Source organism: Vipera berus (assembly GCF_964194415.1).
Source record: "Vipera berus genome assembly, chromosome: 4".
Taxonomy (NCBI): domain Eukaryota; kingdom Metazoa; phylum Chordata; class Lepidosauria; order Squamata; family Viperidae; genus Vipera; species Vipera berus.
Genome location: NC_138206.1, coordinates 1,407,842 through 1,428,442, shown reverse-complemented (window position 1 = coordinate 1,428,442; position 20,601 = coordinate 1,407,842). Strand labels below are relative to the sequence as shown.

Below are 20,601 nucleotides of genomic sequence, written 5' to 3'. Positions count from 1 at the left end.
ATAGCTTTTTTTATATAACCTGTCGATGAATAAAGCTTCATAATGACTGAATCTCTGCATTCTGCCTATTTCACTTGGAAGCACCCTAACGTTCCATCGATCTCTTGTGAAAGCTGCTTCACATGAACAAACAAATTACAACTCCTATCACACTGGTAGTGTGGGGTCCTCGGTGCTCTCTGAACGTGGCTGTTTTCTTGCAGACGTTTCATGACCCAACTAGGTAACATCATCAGGGCTAGAAGGGAGGAGGAGGAGGAAGAGGAGGAGGAGGAGGAGGAGGAGGAGGAGGAGGAGGAGGAGGAGGAGGGACTGTGGGGTCCTTGGTGCTCTCTGAACGTGGCTGTTTTCTTGCAGATGTTTCATGGCCCAACTAGGGAACATCATCAGTGCCAGAATGGAGCGGGGGTTTGCAAAGCCTCCTCCTCCTCCTCCTCCTCCCTTCTAGCCCTCATGATGTTCCCTAGTTGGGTCATGAAACGTCTGCAAGGAAACCACCAAGCTCAGAGAGCACCAGGGACCCCACAGTGATTTTCCTCCTCCTCCTCCTTTTTCTTCTCCTTCTCTTCTTTCTCCTCCTCTTCCTCCCCTCCCTTCCAGCACTGATGATGTTCCGTAGTTGGGCCCCGCAGTGTCTCAAACAAGCAACGAAGCTCAGAGAAGACCAAGGACCCCACAGTTCAACCCTGAGCTACAAATATTCTTTTCTCTTGACACCTTTTAAATAGTTCCTGACATCCTGGAGGAGAAAGACGGGAATCTTATCTTAAGAGGTGGATTACACAGGATGAAGGAAGAGGCCAAATATATTCAGCACAATCAAACGATTCTTTTACTGCCCTGTTACTCAACCTCAGCAGCTTTAAGATGGGTAGACCTCAACTCCCAGAATCCTGGAGACTGACCTCCACCTATCTTACAACTGTTGAGGTTGAGAAACACAATTCTGAGGGGTCCCTGGTGCTCTCTGAGCCGGCTTGCTTTCTTGCAGACATTTGCAAGAAACATCTGCAAGAAAACTTTTGCTCTGCATCCAACTTTTACTGCATCTAGTTTTGGTCACCACGATGTAAAAAAGATGTCGAGACTCTAGAAAGGGTGCAGAGAAGAGCAACAAAGATGGTTAGGGGAATGGAGGCTAAAACATATAAGGAAGGGCTGCTGGAATTGGGTATGTGTAGTTTAACAAAGAGAAGGATGAGGGGGGACATGATAGAGTGTTCCAGTATCTCAGGGGCTGCCCCAAAGAAGAGGGAGTCAAGCTATTCTCCAAAGCGCCTGAAGGGAGGACAAGAAGCAACGGATGGAAACTCATCAAGGAGAGAAGCAACCTGGAATTAGGGAGAAACTTCCTGACAGTGAGAACAATTAACCAGTGGAACCGCCTGCCTCCAGGAGATGTGGATGCTCCAACACCGGAAGTTTTTTTAGAAGAGATTGGACAGCCATTGGTCTGAAATGGTATATAGGGTTTCCTGCCTGAGCAGGGGGTTGGACTAGATGATCTCCAAGGTCCCTTCCAACTTTATTATTATTATTATTAACTTTTATTCATAAAACATGAAACTCAGTCAACTGAACACTCAAATTGACTGGCGCTGATGGTTGACAAGGGTTGCTGCCAGCATCCTAGGTCTCAACCAGGTATCTCCTTAAAATGTAAGATGTTCCGAGTAGCACAGTTTTTTGTAGCTTTGCTGCAGTTGTTGTTGTTGTTGCTATTATTACTATTATTATTATTATTATTATTATTATTATTATTATTATTATTATTATTATTATTATTATTATTATTATTATTAAAAAGACCCACCAACCTCAGAGAGCACCAAGGACCCCTCAGTTCAACCCTGGGCCTCAAATATTCTCCTTCATTAGAAACACCGTTCTACCCGGTTCCTTGCGGGAATACAAGATTAGGGAGCTTCGGACAAGGCTGGACCACGGTGAGGTCCAGGCAGAGGATGAGAAATTCAGCTCCTTCACCTCTCTTGATCACCTTAGACGGCCCTCAGCAAGGTGGCGTCTCCCATCCTTCCCTCCAGCCGATACGCCTACCTGCACATTGCTTGCAGATGACCACGCAGAGGTTGATGGAGGCCCAGTCGGGCTTGGGGGCCCCGCAGTCGGCGCAGAGGCAGTTGTCCTTCAAGGCCCAGATCCTCTCGGCCACCTCGAAGTTGGAGAGGGCCTCGGCCACCGACTGCAGCATGGCTTCCACCCACAGCTCCTTCTCCTGGTCGGATTCAGCCATAAAGCTGGAAGGGATGAGGAGAAGCAGTTAGTACCGCTTTACAAAGCCTTAATAAGGCCACCCTTGGACTACGGGTGCTCCTCGGCTTACGACCGGCAACGGAGCCCAGAATTCAGCTTGCTAAGTGAGACATGAGCTTTTGCCCCGTTTTACGGCTTCTCTGGCCAGGTTCGTTCAATTACAAAGCCGGTTGTTAAGTGAAATCGGCTTGTCAGAAGGTCACAAAAGGGGATCAGGTCTCACACACACACACACACACACAGAGAGAGAGAGAGAGAGAGAGAGAGAGAGAGAGAGAGAGAGAGAGAGACTGGGACGTGCGGCCGTCATAAATGTGAGTCAGTTGCCAAACATCCGGATTTTCATCACATGACCACGGGGTAGGCTGTAATGGCCGTTAAGCGTGAAAAACGGCCTTTTTTGTGGTGCCGTTGGGACTTTGAATGGTCCCTAAATGGACTGTTGTAATTCAAGGACTGGCTGGAGCTGACCACAAGCCACAGGAAGTGGGGCGAGAGATGCTAAGGCAGGGGTAGGCAACCTTGGCTCTTTTATGACTCGTGGACTTCAACTCCCAGAATTCCTGAGCCAGCATGCGGGAACTGTGGCCCCTTCATGACTCCTGGACTTCAACTTCCAGAATTCCTCAGCCAGCATGAGGGAACTGTGGCCCCTTCATGACTCGAGAACTTCAACACCCAGAATTCCTCAGCCAGCATGGGGGAACTTTGGCCCCTTCATGACTCGTGGACTTCAACTCCCAGAATTCCTCAGCCAGCATGAGGGAACTGTGGCCCCTTCATGACTCCTGGACTTCAACTTCCAGAATTCCTCAGCCAGCATGAGGGAACTATGGCCCCTTCATGACTCGAGAACTTCAACACCCAGAATTCCTCAGCCAGCATGGCTCAGCTTGGAAACCTCTCCCTTTTCTCTCAGCAGGGCTGGCTCAGGAATTCTGGGAGTTGGAAGTCCACGAGTCATAAAAGAGCCCAGGTTGCCTATCCCTGCGCTAAGGGCAAGGAGAGAAGACGGCAGTGCCCTCTGCCTGGGGGTCCCTGCACCCACGAACCCCCAAGAAGGCAGCCAGGAGCTTTGGCAGATGGCTGGGGATCAAGACCCTGCCGTCAACCAGAAGGAAAACCTCTTGGATCCGCCCAAGATCTCTACCTGAAGATCCGGTAAGGCGTGGTCAGATCAAAGCACCTTCGGTCCACGTCTTTCACGTTGCCCACGTTCATCTCGATGTAGGTGATGCCGATCCCCAGCCGGAATTCCTGGGGAGGGACACCCCCAGCGGGAAGCAGAGAGGCGGATGCGTCAGAGACAGGAAAAGTAAACAGTCTCCCCAGCACCCCATTTTACACCTGGGTGCAAAGCAGCTTGCTAGCCTTCAAGGCCAACTCTCCAAGGCTCTGGGGTTCCCCTCCCCCAAAAGTGTTTAAGGTGCAAAAGTCCATTTCAACCCTAAAACATCTGATCACAAGCAGCCATTTTCAAGCCCACATTCGCAATGCAAATGCATTTATTAATAAACGCACTGCCTGAGCCCAAAAGGATTCCTGTAGGTCATCTTGTCTAACAGCATTTTGCAAATGGTCTGAATCCAAAATATTATTGTTTTTTTATTATTTACTATTTATTTCCTTATTAAATTTATTGGGGCTTTATTTTTGTAATCCATCAGCAGTCACTGTGAGTTGGGCAGATAGTTTTTTTAAAAAATAAATAAATGCATTCTGCTTGACCCTAGAAGGGGTCCTGTAGGTCAGGGGTCTCCAAGCTTGGGAACTTTAAAAGACTTGTTGGACTGGATGACCTACAGCAGGGGTCCCCAAGCTTGGGTGGCTGAGGAATTCTGGGAGTTGAAGTCCACAAGTCTTAAAGAGACTTGTGAACCTCAACTCCCAGAATTCCCCAGAATTCCCCAGCCACCATCCAAGCAAGGGGTCTCCAAACCTTGCCCATTTTAAGACTTGTGGACTTCAACTCCCAGAATTCCAGAGCCACCCAAGCTTGGAGACCCCTGCTGTAGGTCATCCAGTCCAACAGCACCTGGACAGAATCTGAAATATCTGTCTGTCCCAAAAAGGGGCCCGTTAGGTCATCCAGCCCAACTCCAACCGGGTTGCATGAGAGTTCTTTCTTTGTAGGACCATCCACGCACCTCAGCGTTCTTGTAGAGGAAGACCTTCTCCCCAGCCACGGCCACATAGAGCTTGCTTTTAAAGCCCCGTAGCTCCAGAAGTCCACTCTTGTCCACGGAGTCGAGGCTGCTTCCGGCCGGCTGCAAACGGGACGGTCTGTGTAAACACTTGGACTTCTTTTCCTCCACCATCTTCTGCACCGCCTGGATCCACTCGTTGCGTTCAGCTGCAAGGTGGGGAGGTGGGGTTACAGAATAACAGCCTTGGGAGGGACGTTGGAGGTCTTCTAGTCCAATCCCCTGCTCAGGCAGGAGACCCTATACCATTTCAGACAGCTCTCTTCTTAAAAGCCTCCAGTAATGGAGCACCCACAACGTCTGGAGGCAGGTAGTTCCACTAGTAAACTGTTCACCCTGTCAGGAAATTTCTCCTTAGGTTAGGACAGGGCTAGGCAACCTGGGCTCTTTTATGACTCCTGGACTTCAACTCCCAGAATTCCTGAGCCAGCCATGCTGAGGGGAAAGGGAGAGGTTTCCAAGCTGAGCCATGCTGGCTCAGGAATTCTGGGAGTTGAAGTCCACCAGTCATGAAGGGGCCATAGTTCCCCCATGCTGGTTCAGGAATTCTGGGAGTTGAAATCCACCAGTCATAAAAGAGCCAAGGTTGCCTACCCCTGGCCTAGGCTGCTTTATGACTCGTGGACTTCAGCTCCCAGAATTCCTGAGCCAGCCATGCTGAGGGGAAAGGGAGAGGTTTCCAAGCTGAGCCATGCAGTCTTAGGAATTCTGGGAGTTCCACAAGTCATGAAGGGGCCACAGTTCCCCCATGTTGGCTCAGGAATTCTGGGAGTTGAAGTCCTCGAGTCATGAAGGGGCCATAGTTCCCCCATGCTGGCTGAGGAATTCTGGGAGTTGAAGTCCACGAGTCATGAAGGGGCCATAGTTCCCCCATGCTGGCTGAGGAATTCTGGGAGTTGAAGTGCACAAGTCATGAAGGGGTCATAGTTCCCCCATGCTGGCTGAGGAATTCTGGGAATTGAAGTCCACGAGTCATGAAGGGGCCACAGTTCCCCCATGCTGGCTCAGGAATTCTGGGAGTTGAAGTCCACGAGTCATAAAAAAGCCCAGGTTGCCTAGTCCTGGGTTAGGAGGTCTCCAGAAAGAATAATTGTGGCAAGATCACAAAACAAAGACTGAGATAATCCTCGGACTCTACCAGTCCAATCTGCAGAGCGGATCCTGACAAAGTTTCAGTGGGGGGACCCAAAAAGTGGAGTGCGGAACAGAAATTGTGGTCGCCACAATACCAAAAGGATCCTGAGAAGTCCACACATCATAAAAGGGCCAGGTTTGAAGACCCCTGATCTGGTCTAATGAAAATAAGGACTAGGGTACTTGAATGGGTGCCCCAAAGAAGAGGGAGGGGGGGTCCCACCTATTCTCCAAAGCGCCTGTAGGCAGGACAAGAAGCCACGGATGGAAACTCGTCAAGGAGAGAAGCAACCTGGAACTAAGGAGAAACTTCCTGACAGTCAGAACAATTAACCAGTGGAACCACCTGCCTCCAGAAGTTGAAAGGTTACTGGAGGCTTTTAAAAAGAGACTGGACAGCCATTTGTCCAGAATGGTGTAAGATCTCCTGCTTGAGCAGGGGGTTGGGCTAGAAGACCTCCGCGGTCCCTTCCAGCCCTGAGATTCTATGCTCTGTGATATTTGGAAGCGAGTATTGGCACTTGCGCATTTATTCCACCCAATCCCGAGAGCCGCAAGGAGAACATCAACGCATCTCCTGCTTCTCCCACCAGAGAGATGAGCCACAGTCAGCAAAGCCAGAGAATTTACCATCGCTCTCTGCCCGGAAAGCAAAGGTCCGGTTGTTGGTGATGACTTCAAATTTCTGGTCCCCGATGCTGGAGACCTGGGAGATGGAGGCTACCAGGATGAAGCGTTTGGAGTAAACATCCTGCAAGGCAGAGGAGAGAGAGGGGGAGGATGGGGGAACCCAGAGGTGCTCAATCCATGCCCTCTTTCTCCAAGCAAGACAGGAAGAGGAGACGGTGGCCAATTTCCCAAAGCGTCCCGTCTTCTGTCCGTAAGAGAACACCCTGTGCCAGTGGTGGTCTACCTTTTCTTCACCACAGACCCCCTTTAGATACCTTTTGTGGCCACCGACCCCCAAGGCTTAATTCAAAGTTCACATCGTAATGTTTTTCCAAGCCTTCATGGACCCCCATGATGATATTGCCATGGGGGGGGGGGAGAAAGGTTAGGGCAGGGCAGGGCATGGGGGAAGGGGGAAGGAGAAGGGAAAGGCAAAGCAAAGGGAAGGGAAGGGAAGGGAAGGGAAGGGAAGGGAAGGGAAGGAGGAGGAGGAGGAGGAGGAGGAGGAGGAGGAGGAGGAGGAGGAAGGAAGGGAAGAGACTCCCCACCTGCAGCTTCCCTCCCAACTCACCTTTTCACTATCAAAATACCGGAGGTAATCGCTCTCCAACTTCACCCAGCGCTTCTGGTAGATGTAGGACCTGCAGGGGGGAAACGCACTCAGCTGCCGAGGCCGGAGGATTGGCAGGCCAGCCTGGCTCCCCCCCCGCTGGTCAGACCCGTTGACCTTTGGGTTTCCTCCGCGTGGGGGCCGGGAAGAACGCCCCGCCGGGTCCCTGGGACGATGGAGCCCCGGGACGGTGGAGTTGGGGGGCGAGAAGAAGACCTGCTCACCCTTGCGGGGGGTTCTTGTCCAGCCACCCGGCTTTGATCACGGGCGAGAGCGGCAACGAGGGCCCTGCGCTGCACATGCCGCCGTCACCATGGATGCCCGACAACATGCCAAAGGGCAGCGCACCGGTGGCAGAGGAGGAGGGGCTCAGCCCGTCATCCCAGTGGCTGCTGCGGTGGGAGGGGAGGGGAAGGGAAGGGAAGGGAAAGAAAGGAAGGGAAGGGAAGGGAGGGAAGGGAAGAGAAGGAAGGGAAAGGAAGGGGAGGGGAGGGGAGGGGAGGGGAGGGAAGGGTGTTAGATGTTTTTGTGCCAGCCATGGCAGTTCCCCAAAAGGTCATCAGATGGGAGCAAAGAGGCACCTTTGCTCCCACTGGTGGGTCAGGGGTCTCCGGCCCCTGCAGCCCCATTGGAGACAGTTAATGGTCCTCCAGCCCCCTCACTCTCATTGGTAAGGGAGGGGCTGGGGACCCCCATAAAAACCTCTGCTCAGGGGCTGCTTTCTTCTCTTGTTGCTCTCTTGTTGCTTTCTTGTTCAAGCTCCCTCTGGGAATGATCCACGAGCTCAATCCAGGCATGGACGCCTCCATGCCAGGGAACTCTTTCTCTTTACTCTATCTTTAAATAAAGCTTTCACCTGATTGCATCCCTGCGTGCTGCCTTTTTCTTGGAAGCACCTCAACGAACCATCGGTCTCGTGAGGCCATCTCACAAAGGGGACAAACCAGAAGAGCTGTTATTAGCAAAGGCCACTGGACCCATGCACCCCAGCCCTGCAAAAGGGGGCGCACTTGGGGGGGGTCTTTGCAAGCAGCCCAGAGTCTTTCTTGGAGCTGAACACAGTGGGCAATCCAGAGAAATGCAAGACAGGAAGAGAAGAGACTGGACAGCCATTTGTCTGCAGGGATCTAGGGCAGGGGTCTTCAAACCTGGCCCTTTGATGACTTGTGGACTTCAACTCCCAGAATTCCTCAGCCAGCCATGCGCAGCCGAGTCCCTTCTGACTCTGTTCTTCGGTTATTCTGATTAACTGGGTTTTTTAATTCTAGGGATGATTTAATCTTTTTTAATTTGTTTTTAACTTTTGTATTGGTTGTTTTAAATGCCCTGTAAACCGCCCTGAGTCCTTCGGGAAAGGGTGGTATATAAATTTAATAAAATAAAATAAATAAATAAATCTGGCAGAGCTTGAACGCCAGGACGCCCAACTAGACTGGGCGTTCTCCTCTCTCTGTCCGTTTCTTTAAAAAGTAGACCAGTATTTTTCAAGCTTGGCCACTGTTAAGAGGGGTGGACTTCAACTCCCAGAATTCCCCAGCCAGCCATGTGGGCTTGCTCCCTGTTTCTATACACATGGCTTGCTCTGTCAGTGTAAGTGGGGTATATAAGTAGAGAGGGGGTAAAACCCTCTGTGCCAACGCTGGTGAAGGTACCTAGTTCGGTCATGAAATGTCTGCAAGAAAACAACCAAGCTCAAAAGTTCTCCTCCTCCTCCTCCTCCTCCTCCTCCTCCTCCTCCTCCTCCTCCTCCCTGCAACTTCCCACTCTTATAGCACTGATGCTCTTCTGTAGTTCGGTCATGAAATGTCAAAACAACCAAACTCAGAGAGCACAAGGGACCCCACTTTTTCTCTTCCTCCTCCTCCTCCTCCTCCCCCTCCTCCCCCCTCCTCCCCCCTTTCCTTCTCCTCCCCCCTGCAAACCAGTTCGACCCTGAGCTACAAATGTCCTCTTCCATGTTTTTTAGCCCGGAGTTTGTTCCTGATGATCTGGAGATCCCACCACTTCTCCACTCCTGCTTTGCGTTCCTGGCTCAGTCCTTCCTCAAAGCTGCCAAACCTCCTGAAGGGGTTGGGATCAAAGCTCCCCTCTGCCCGCCTTCCACCCCCACCCCGGCTGGGCTGCCTGGGAGGCGCCTTTAAGAAAGACCCGGGAAGCATGGGAGGCCGTGACTTGCCCACCCACCTCAAAGCAAAGGAGCATTAAATCCAGCACATTCCTAAACGTCAACAGAGCAGCAAAGGCGATTTACTTCCACCTCCCGCCTTAAGCAAATCTGAGCTCCTGGAAGGCAGGTAAGGGAGAGGTTCAAGACCGCCCTCAGCCCCAGAGGGTTGGCGGGGGGGGGGGAGGTTGGGAGGGGAAGGAATGCAACTAGTCCTCACTTAGTGACCACTACTCAAGACATTGCTGAGCAAAGCGGTTGCTAACTACGATTGTGCTTGTGATCTGGTGACCTGCAAACGGTGGCAGAGCAGACGTTGAGATCCCTGCTGCAGCTGAGAACTGTTGCTAAATGAGGCAGTCACTAAATGAGGAGGTCTTGTGTTAAGCATACGGGCTGACGTTCCTGGCGAGATAGAAATATAACACACATAGACTTCTGGGAATTGAAGTCCACCCCTCTTAAAAGCATCCTGGCTGGGGGATTCTGGGAGTTGAATCCACCCCTCTTAAAGCAGACTGGCTGGGGGGATTCTGGGAATTGAAGTCCACCCCTCTTAAAGCATCCTGGCTGGGGGATTCTGGGAGTTGAATCCACTGCTCTTAAAGCAGACTGGCTGGGGGGATTCTGAGAATTGAAGTCCACCCCTCTTAAAGCATCCTGGCTGGGGGATTCTGGGAGTTGAATCCACCCCTCTTAAAGCAGGCTGGCTGGGGGGATTCTGGGAATTGACGTCCACCCCTCTTAAAGCATCCTGGCTGGGGGATTCTGGGAGTAGAAGTCCATAAGTCTTAAAGTTGCCATGGTTGAGGACCCCTACTCTAAATGAATTAAATCCCAGTCTAATCTTGCTTTCTCCTGATGGGGCATCCAAATACATCCAAACCCACAACTCCTAGACATCATGGGCAGTTCTGGCTGGGAATTATGGGAGTGATCATCACCACACATCTGAAGGAAACTTATGCTTGGGGTTGGTGTAGGCCAGGCGTGTGGACTTCAACTCCCAGAATTCCTCAGCCAGCCAGGCATGGCCAGGAATGGCTGGCTGAGGAATTCTGGGAGTTGAAGTCCACAAAGTCTTAAAGTTGCCAACTTTGAAGACCCCTGTGCTAGATAGAGACTCTAGAACAGGGGTGTCTAACTGCCGGCCCACAGGCCGGATGTGCCATGGCGAAACCATGCCCACCCCATTGCCGGCAATGGGAAAAAAGTTGTGCCACACCACATGACATTGTGCATTTGACACACCTGCTCTAGCCATGCCCAGTTTCTGCAACCGTCCTTCACAGGTTGCACCAGAGAAGAGCAACCAAGATGGTTAGGGGCCTGGAGGCTACAACCTGTGAAGGACGGTTGCAGAAACTGGGCATGGCTAGTCTAGTGAAGAGAAGGCCCAGGGGAGACATCAGAGCATCCTTCCAATATTGGGGGGGGGGTGTCTGACGGAGAGGAGGGGGGGTCAACCTATTTTCCAAAGGACCTGAGGGCCAGACAAGGAATAACGGAAGATTCAGCTTAGAAAGGAGTAGAAATTTCCGGACAGTAAGGACAATCAACCAGTTGCCTTCAAAAGTTGTGGGAGCTTCATCACTGGAGGCTTTCAAAAAGAGACTGGGCCGCTGTCTGTCAGGAACGGTGTAGGGACACCTGCTTGGGTGGGGAGGGGGGTTGGACTAGATGACCTACCAGGTCCCTTCTAACTGTTACCCTGTAAATCTGCTAGGTGGGCAGGAGCTGAAGCAAGGACAGGTGCTCACCCCACCGTGAAGCGCTCGGGTCTTGAACCCGGGCTGCCAGCTCTCCACATGACACGCTCAGCGTCTTTAACCACTGAGCCATCGTGCCCTTAAAATCAGCAGCCTTTCATTGATCGTCTAAATTCCAGAAGCGGCAAAACTGAGGCAGCCCCTTGGCCGGCAACATCCCAGCAGGAATCTCCCACCCCCACCGAACCCCAAAGCAGCCGAAGGAGGGCACGATTCTCACTTAGTGACCGGTTCCTCCTTGAAATAATCTTCAACCAGCTCGTCTTCGCTGAACAGGCTGTTGAACCGGGCCGAGCGCCGCGTCTGCGGGGTGGCCTTCTGCAATATGGAGAAAAACACAAAAACCAAAGGTTTTCAACACCTGAGGCCCTTGCCCCCTGCCCACGTTCTTCCAAAGGAAGTCTTCCTAAAGTCTCGCGAAGATGGGCAAGCACATCCTGGTTCGTTTAGTGACCGAAGCTACAATGGCATTGCAAAATAACTTTGGGTTGTTTTTCATGCTTAACGATCATCGCGGCATCCCCGTGATCACGTGATCGGAATTCAGAAGACTTGGCAACTGGCATGTACCTATGACAGCTGCAGGGTCCCGGGGTCACGTGACCTCCCCCCCCTTTGGCGACCTTCCGACAAGCAAAATCAATGAGGGAGCCTCATCGCCAGCTATATGCTCTGCAATGAGGCTGCCTCAAAAAACATGGCGGATTTGTAGACTGGGGTCTGGTCCCTGCACTCAAATTACACCTATTTTACAAATGATAAGAAGAGACAGGACAGCTGTCTGCAATGGTATAGTTTCCTGCCTGAGCAGGGGGTTGGACTAGATGACCTCCAAGGTCCCTTTCAACTGTAGTAGTAGTAGTAGTAGTAGTAGTAGTAGTAGTAGTAGTAGTAGAAGTAGTAGTTTGGACTCCTGCAGGCCAGGTGGCTGGAGGACTGAGTACCCAACTAGCAGGTCTCCTGGAGTTGTGGGTGCTCCAGCCCTGGAGGTTGGCAAGAATAGATTTTGGGCAGCCATTTGCCTGGGATCCAATGAGGTCTCCTGCTTTAGGCGGCAGGGGAGGGGTTGGACTGGATGACCTCCAAGGTCCCTTCCACCCTAGGATTCTTTGACATAGATAAAATAGTTTAGTTGATCTTAAACCAGAGACGTATCTGCTTGGCTCCAGGCCTGGAAATATCAAGAAGGAAATATGGTATTTGGTTTTACATATCTTAACAGCGGCAAGGATGGGGTATGCTCAATTTTGGAAGGCAAATCATACCCCGCCGGATGAAGTTATAATTAGGAGAATATTTGATTGTGCAGAAGCAGACACATTGACCAAGATGTTGAAGGGTAAAGAAGAGACACCAGCATTTTTATCATGGAATAAATGGTATATTTGGAGGGATAAAAGATTAAAGAAATGAGGGTGGCTTGGAGGTTGGTCAAAAATGAAGTGTTATAGTCTTTGTTAATGAATAAGCTTTGGAGTTGAATAGTTATAAGAGACTTAATGAGTGGAATATAATTGTTAGTTTAGAAGTAGATATAATGTGAAATTTTTGAAATGGTTTTCAATTTTTTGATTTCTTCGTTTTTTGTATATTGTAAATGGTTTTTTTTTGTCTGTGTTGGTGTATGGTGTGTTTTTAACAAGAAATGTAAATAAAGATTCATTTATTAAAAAAAAGATAAAATACATAAGATAGACAGGATGGATGGACACAGAAAGACAGATGATAGACAGATAGGTAGGTAGGTAGGTAGGTAGGTAGGTAGGTAGGTAGGTAGATAGATAGATAGATAGATAGATAGATAGATAGATAGATAGATAGATAGATAGATAGATAGATAGATAGATAGATAGATAGATAACTAGACGTAGATAGCTAGCTAGATGATAGATAGATGATAAATAGATGATAGATGAATATGATAGATAACTAGACATAGCTAGCTAGATAGCTAGATGATAGCTATATAGATAGATGATAGATAGATAGATAGATAGATAGATAGATAGATAGATAGATAGATAGATAGATAATAGATGGATGGATAGAAGATAAATAAAAAGAGAAAAAGAGAGAAATAGATGAGAGAGAGAGAGAGATCTGAAGATCCACACTGCTTATGCTCTATCATAACCTGATTTATTCTGTGCCAATTAATCAAAGCTACTCGCTTCAGGGAATCTTTGATGACGACCCTTCATTTGCATTTCAATCAGCTACGCCAATTAAGGCTGCCTCAATCGGCAGGGGAGTAAAGCCCAAGTTCTGAAGGCGACCCAAATTTTTACAATATTCTTTTAAACTTTTTCCTTTTAAAAAACAGAACGCAGCGGCAGAGCCCGCGTCTGCCCAGCCGGTGAGCAGCAGCGCCGGCCTCTGTGCCCGCACGCTCCTGTTCTTAGAAGCTGGCCCGTTAATTGGATTTTTGAAACAAGACTGCCTTTCTTCAGATCAATTACAAGTTACAATTACAAATTAATTACAAATAGTCCTTGTCTTACTGCCGTTTGTTTAGTGGCCATTCGAAGTTACATCATTGGAAAAAGGGACTTATGAACACTTTTCACGCTTACGACCATTGGAAAATATGGGGTCGATTGTGGTCGTAAGTCGAGGCGTCCTTGTATCTGTCTCCATTGGCCTGTAGAATAACATGGGGGCAATGCAAACCAGGAGAAAAAAGAGGAAATTTCTCTCTCTGTCCTTCCTTTTACTTCCTTCCTTCCTTCCTTCCTTCCTTCCTTCCTTCCTTCCTTCCTTCCTTCTTTCTTATCTTCCATCCTATTTTCCTATCTTCCTTCCTTCCATCCTATCTTACTTCCTTCCCCTCTCCAATCTTCCTTCCTTCCTTCCTTCCTTCCTATCCTCCTTCCTTCCTATCTTCCTTCCTTCCTTCTTTCTTATCTTCCATCCTATTTTCCTATCTTCCTTCCTTCCATCCTATCTTACTTCCTTCCCCTCTCCAATCTTCCTTCCTTCCTTCCTTCCTTCCTTCCTATCCTCCTTCCTTCCTATCTTCCTTCCTTCCTTCTTTCTTATCTTCCATCCTATTTTCCTATCTTCCTTCCATCCTATCTTACTTCCTTCCCCTCTCCAATCTTCCTTCCTTCCTTCCTTCCTTCCTATCCTCCTTCCTTCCTATCTTCCTTCCTTCCTTCTTTCTTATCTTCCATCCTATTTTCCTATCTTCCTTCCTTCCATCCTATCTTACTTCCTTCCCCTCTCCAATCTTCCTTCCTTCCTTCCTTCCTATCCTCCTTCCTTCCTATCTTCCTTCCTTCCTTCTTTCTTATCTTCCATCCTATTTTCCTATCTTCCTTCCTTCCATCCTATCTTACTTCCTTCCCCCTCCAATCTTCCTTCCTTCCTTCCTTCCTATCCTCCTTCCTTCCTATCTTCCTTCCTTCCTTCTTTCTTATCTTCCATCCTATTTTCCTATCTTCCTTCCTTCCATCCTATCTTACTTCCTTCCCCTCTCCAATCTTCCTTCCTTCCTTCCTTCCTTCCTTCCTATCCTCCTTCCTTCCAATCTTCCTTCCTTCCTTCTTTCTTATCTTCCATCCTATTTTCCTATCTTCCTTCCTTCCATCCTATCTTACTTCCTTCCCCCTCCAATCTTCCTTCCTTCCTTCCTTCCTATCCTCCTTCCTTCCTATCTTCCTTCCTTCCTTCCTTCTTATCTTCCATCCTATTTTCCTATCTTCCTTCCTTCCATCCTATCTTACTTCCTTCCCCTCTCCAATCTTCCTTCCTTCCTTCCTGTCTTCCTTCCTTCCTTCCTTCCTTCCTATCCTCCTTCCTTCCTATCTTCCTTCCTTCCTTCTTTCTTATCTTCCATCCTATTTTCCTATCTTCCTTCCTTCCATCCTATCTTCCTTCCCCCTCCAATCTATCTTCCTTCCTTCCTTCCTTCCTTCCTTCCCGATGTTTGCAGGGGCTGGCTAATCCTGCCGCCCTGTGCAGAAATGCACAACAAAAAGCAAACGCAAAAGGACTCTTCCTGCTTCGATCTCAAGGCAACAGGAAGTTGTGAAGCCCTCTCCCCCCCCCTCTCTCTCTCTCTCTCTCTCTCTCTCTCTCTCTCTCTCTCTCTCTCTCACACACACACACACACACACACACACACCCCTATTTATAGCAGAAGGAACCAGGGCTGTGGGGTTTCTCAGAAGCCAGCCAGGAATTTCCCCTCTGGCCAGCCGAAAGAGAGAAACCCATTGCAAATTCAGGCAGTTCTTACGACCGACCGTTCATTTAGTCCTTTAGAAACCACAACAGCATTGAAAAAAGTGAGTGAGGACCGTTTGTCACACTTATGACCGTTGCAGCCTCCCCGTGGACATGAGATCAAAGTTCAGATGGTTGGGAACCGTAAACCGCTTAGAGGGGGTTGTGAAGCAGTGTGAAGCGGCATATAAGTCTAAGTGCTATTGATCTATCTCTCTGTCTCTGTCCATCCGTCCGTCTATCTATATATCTATGTTATCTATCTATCTATCTATCTATCTATCTATCTATCTATCTATCTGTCTGTCTGTCTGTCTGTCTGTCTATCTATCTATCTATCTGTCTGTCTGTCTGTCTGTCTGTCATCTATCTATCTATCTATCCATGGTGGCGCAGTGGTTAGAATGCAGAATTGCAGCTAATTCTGCCGACTGCCAGGAGTTCGATCCTGACCAGGCTCAAGGTCGATTCAGCCTTCCACCATCCTTCTGAGGTCGGTAAAATGAGGACCCAGATGGTTGGGGGTGAAATGCTGACATTTGTAAACCGCTTAGAGGGGGCTGTAAAGCACTGTGAAGCGCTATATAAGTCAAAAGGCTCTTGGTACTGCTATTGCAGTGTTTGTTCAAGGTACCGACTGTCTTCATGTTTCAGGATAGAAATGAGTGGCTGTTTTATCTTAAAGCTAAACCATAATCATCCTAGACCATCATCATCGTAAACCAACGTTATTCTAGACCAGTGCCATCCTAAACCAGCGTCACTGTAAACCAGTGTTATCCTAGACCAGTGTTATCCTGGATCAGTGTCATCATAAACCATTGTCATCCTAGAAGACCAGTGTTATCCTGGATCAGTGTCATCATAGACCAGCATCATCATAAACCAATGTTATACTAGACCGGAGTCATTCTAAACCAGTCATCCTAGACCAGTGTTATCATGGACCAGTGTCATCATAGACCAGCATCATCATAAACCAGTGTTATACTAGACCGGAGTCATTCTAAACCAGTGTCATCTTGGACCAGTGTCATCCTAGACCAGTGATATCGTAAACCTGTGTTATCCTAAACCAGGGTCATTCTAAACCAGTGTCATCCCAGATCAGTTTTATCCTAGACCAGTGTCATCCTAGACCAGCGACATCGTAAATCACAGTTATCCTAAACCAGAGTTATCCTAAACCAGGGTCATCCTAGACCAGTGTTATCCTGGACCAGTGTTATCCTAAGCCTGCTGCTTGTAAGCAAGCCACCCCAGCTTTGGACCCCTGGGCGGTCCTGGTGGGTCTGCAGAGGGTGAGGGCTTTGGGAGAAGGTCCTGGTCAAGCTGGACGCCTTCCCCATGGACCCCGGGGGGGGGGCAATCCACAGAACCTTCTTCTTCATCTCTAGGTCAGGAACGGGGGAGGGTGTGTGTGTATGTAAAATGGACCTCCGTCTTCTTCTCCAAGCCACATTTCGCCAGAGACTTACAGACACACCTTGTCAGTCATCTCTTCCATAAACGTTTCCCTCTCCTCCTCAAACGGGGGGTCCTCATAATCGGAGTCCTCTGCAAGACAAGAAAGCGAGATCTCCGTGAACGTTGGCAATGGAGTCCCATCAACTCGGACCTTCTCCAGCCAGCCAGCCAACCCACCCCAGCTCCATTTCCAAAGTTCCTACCAAGAGGAGACCTTGGGTCATGGTGCTTATGCCCCATGTCTCCTCCACATAGGAGCTGATGGTTCCACTCCCAGAATCCCCCAGCCAGCCATGAATGATAGAGTTGGAAGAGAGCAGAAGGACTGTCTAAGTTCAGTATCCCTCAATGTTGGCTACTTTTAACAGCCCTGGACTTCAACTCCCAGAATTCCCCAACCAGCCGTGAATGATAGAGTTGGAAGAGAGCAGAAGGATCATCTAAGTTCAGTGTCCCTCTGCGTTGGCTATTTTTTACAGCCCTGGACTTCAACTCCCAGAATTCCCCAGCCAACATGGGGAGTTGAAGTCCACGCCTCTTGGAAGTAGCCAACATTGAGAAAAATTGCTCTTACCTATAATAAACTAGTTCAAAGATCTCTTTACCTTACCAAATTCTCTTTATTTAAGAATGGGGCCCTGTCATCCCTGCCATTCTCCCTTCAGCCCCATTGTCTCAGTTATGGCCACCGACATTTTAAAATGCTTCCCTTAGCGTCACCACTGTGTAGATGCGAATTCTCCACGTTATACATTTTGTACATGTACAGGCAGTCCTCGATTTTACGACGGTACATTTAGTAACTTTGAAGTTACAACAGCACTGAAAAAAGAGACCTATGACCCTTTTTCACACTTACGACCGTTGGAGAGTCCCCATGATCACACGGTCAAAATTCAGACGCTTGGCAACCGACTCGTATTTATGACGGTCTCAGTGTCTTAGGGTCACTTTTGCGACCTTCTGACAAGCAGAGTCAATGGGGTGAAGCCGGATTCACTTAACGACAGTGCTGCTAACTTAACAAACTGTGATTCACTTAACAACTGTGGCAAGAAAGGTCGTAAAATGGGGCAAAATTTGGTTAGTTTTTGTTATGAGCTGAGATAAAGAAAACTTCGGTCAATTAAAACTTGGAAGTATAAATATTACACGTTAAAACTCAAATATTGATTTGCTTATAAAGGTTGAATTTAAAAGTAATTAAGATATAGATATATATATAAGCTAAAAATCTACTGATAAATGTAATATATGTTTTTACTTAGCTGTTATATTAAAAATTACTAGCTTAAATATGAGACAGTAGACATCAAGAGAAAAAGAGAGGAAGTATTTACTGTTGAAATGAGAGAAAATTTTGGCTACTAAATTTAAGACATTTGGAAATTAATAGAAAATAAGAATGTTATACTGCATTATTAATTAGTTGATGTAAAATGGTGAGAAATAGAATATATTTAAATAGATGATGTGTATTCTGAATATTAGATTTTGTGATGAATTGCCATAAAGGGAATTGCGGTCATTTAAAACTTGGAATTATAAATATTAAATGTTAAATATTAATGGAAAACTAAAAATTGGGAAAAACTAATTAGGACAATGATTGTCTATTAAGGCTGAATGTTAACATAATAAGGATATGCATAAGCCAAAAATTATTGATAAATGTAAGAACGTCATTTTTATTTAATTGATATAATAAGAATTGTATTAGTTTAAACATGAGACAGTAAATACTAAGGGGAAAAGAGAGGAAATTCTTAATGTAGTAGTTTGAGACTTGTAGTAAAGGTATTTGTATGCTATTGAATTATCGATTAACTCAGCCGCCACGTTGCTTTTTAAATACGTAAAAAGTAAAATTAGAAAATCAATAAAACTTTTTTTAAAAAAATGGGGCAAAATGCACTTAACAAATGTTTCACTTAGCAACAAGAAGTCTTGAGCTCAACTGTGGTCATAACTCAAGGGCTACCTTGAGATCAGAAGTCCTCTAGAAGCAGCAAAATCTCTCGAGTTGCAAGATCAAATATTTAAAAAATATTTTAAAAATTAACAGCAGCAAGAATTATATTTGCCCAGCACTGGAAAAACGAAGAAATGCCAGCTGAAGAAGAGATACTCAAGAAAATGCTGGATGGTGCAGAAATGGACAGATTAACATTGAAAATTAAAGGAAAAGAAGATTCGGAATATTTTCAAATATGGGATGTATTTTATCAATGGCTGGAAAAACGAGGTAGCGATTAGGATTTTAACGTGTACTATTAAGCAAATTGGATCCCGACAACACGATATTTGCTAAGCACTTATGTATTGCAAATATAAAAAATTACCAAAAAATATGATTAAAAAAAATCTCTCGAGTCGGCCTTCAGGCCTTACATAATTCCTGAGTAGTAGTCACTGACTACTCAGTCCAGTAGCACTGAGTTCTAGAGGTTACACCTTATACTAAAGGAAGTTTCCTCTCCCGTGGAATTCAAGTACATTTTCCTGAAAACTTTCCAGTGCTTGATGTTCTTCAAGCATCATCTGCATATCTAAATATCTGGTGAATTTGCAGAAGATTTGCAGAACCGCCCGTTGGATATGCTGGATTCGCTTAATGACCACACAGTTCACTTAACAACAAAAGTGGTTCACTTAACGACTCACTTTTCAGCCATCGTAAAAATTGCTTTAAAAGCAACGCGGGCCAAGTAGTGACTGTTTAATGACTGCAAAGACTTAACAATCAAAATTCTGGCTCAATTTGTAGTCATAAGTCCACAAGTCATGAAGGGGCCATAGTTCCCTCATGCTGGCTCAGGAATTCTGGGAGTTGAAGTCCATGAGTCATGAAGGGGCCATAGTTCCCCCATGCTGGCTCAGGAATTCTGGGAGTTGAAGTCCATGAGTCATGAAGGGGCCAAGGTTGTCTACCCCTGTAACCTGGACTGACCCCAATTTCACCCCCATTTCTCTCCGCAACCCACCTGCCAATGTTGACTGACAGATGGCAAAAGCAATGCTATATTCCTTGTACAGATAGTCCCCGTTTAGTGACTACAACTCAGTTGTTAATGGAATCAGTCACTGAGTGAAACCATGAGTGTGTTTATGAAGTAACTTCAGCTTCCCTTGGCTTTGCAAACCTACAAAGGGCGTAAATTTAAGGATGGGTTGTAAAGTTACATTTTCATCACTGCTGTAACCGCAAATAGTGGCCAAACAAGGCTGTTGCTAAACAAGGACACATCTATTTCCATAACAAATATTTATTTTATATATGCAGACTTTCCAGTTTGAAATGTTCCTCCCGTCCTTGTATACAGAGGAATTTATGCAGAATTTCATATTCCAAATCTGTAAAACTGGGAATAGGGAAGTTTTCAGAAACATTTGGGAATATTCATCTCAGGCCTCACCTTAAAAACCTTTAGTGTGGCACGAGATGGAGACTTACCGAACTCTGGGTGCAAAAGGAGGGGGGGCTTGGGAGGAATCTCGGGGCCGCTATTGTGCACTGTTAACTTGACACGTGGAAAGAGGGTGGTGGGTACGATCTGCAGGTCCTCAGATTCCGGAGGTTTCTCTCTCGCAGGAGAACTGGAAGGAAAAAGCAGAGGTGTCATCCAGGAGGAGGAGGAGATCTGTGGGCTCCCTGGTACTCTCATGGAGCCTGGTGGTTTTCTTGCAGACCCAACTAGGTAACATCATCAGTGCTAGAAGGGAGGAGAAGGAGGAGGAAGAGGAAGGAAGGAAGGAAGGAAGGAAGGAAGGAAGGAAGGAAGGAAGGAAGGAAGGAAGGAAGGAAGGAAGGAAGGAAGGAAGGAAGGAAGGAAGGAAGGACTGTGGGGTCCTTGGTGCTCTCTGAGCTTGTCTGGTTTTTTGCAGACATTTCATGACCCAACTAGGTAACATCATCAGTGCTAGAAGGGAGGAGGAAGAGAAGGAAGGAAGGAAGGAAGGAAGGAAGGAAGGAAGGAAGGAAGGAAGGAAGGAAGGAAGGAAGGAAGGAAGGAAGGAAGGAAGGAAAGTGGGGTCCTTGGTGTTCTCTGAGCTGGGTGGTTTCCTTGCAGACGTTTCATGACC

The 20,601-nt window shown here is 47.4% G+C and overlaps 1 protein-coding gene across 6 annotated transcripts in view; it reads right to left on the bottom strand.

Annotated features, from left to right (window-relative positions):
• Window positions 1-20,601, bottom strand: part of ARAP1 (ArfGAP with RhoGAP domain, ankyrin repeat and PH domain 1) — a 126,181-nt gene that overhangs the window by 47,621 nt on the left and 57,959 nt on the right. For 5 of the 6 annotated variants that reach the window (XM_081327794.1, XM_081327793.1, XM_081327797.1 and 2 more), the window contains 9 exons: window positions 19,973-20,115; window positions 16,538-16,608; window positions 11,045-11,142; window positions 7,116-7,283; window positions 6,853-6,922; window positions 6,243-6,363; window positions 4,422-4,627; window positions 3,425-3,531; window positions 2,059-2,258 (listed from right to left, as the gene is read on the bottom strand). In XM_081327794.1, coding sequence (XP_081183920.1) covers window positions 2,059-2,258; window positions 3,425-3,531; window positions 4,422-4,627; window positions 6,243-6,363; window positions 6,853-6,922; window positions 7,116-7,283; window positions 11,045-11,142; window positions 16,538-16,608; window positions 19,973-20,115 — 1,184 coding nt within the window. The remainder of the gene's footprint in view (window positions 1-2,058; window positions 2,259-3,424; window positions 3,532-4,421; window positions 4,628-6,242; window positions 6,364-6,852; window positions 6,923-7,115; window positions 7,284-11,044; window positions 11,143-16,537; window positions 16,609-19,972; window positions 20,116-20,601) is intronic. The other variant, XM_081327796.1, reaches the window with a different exon arrangement.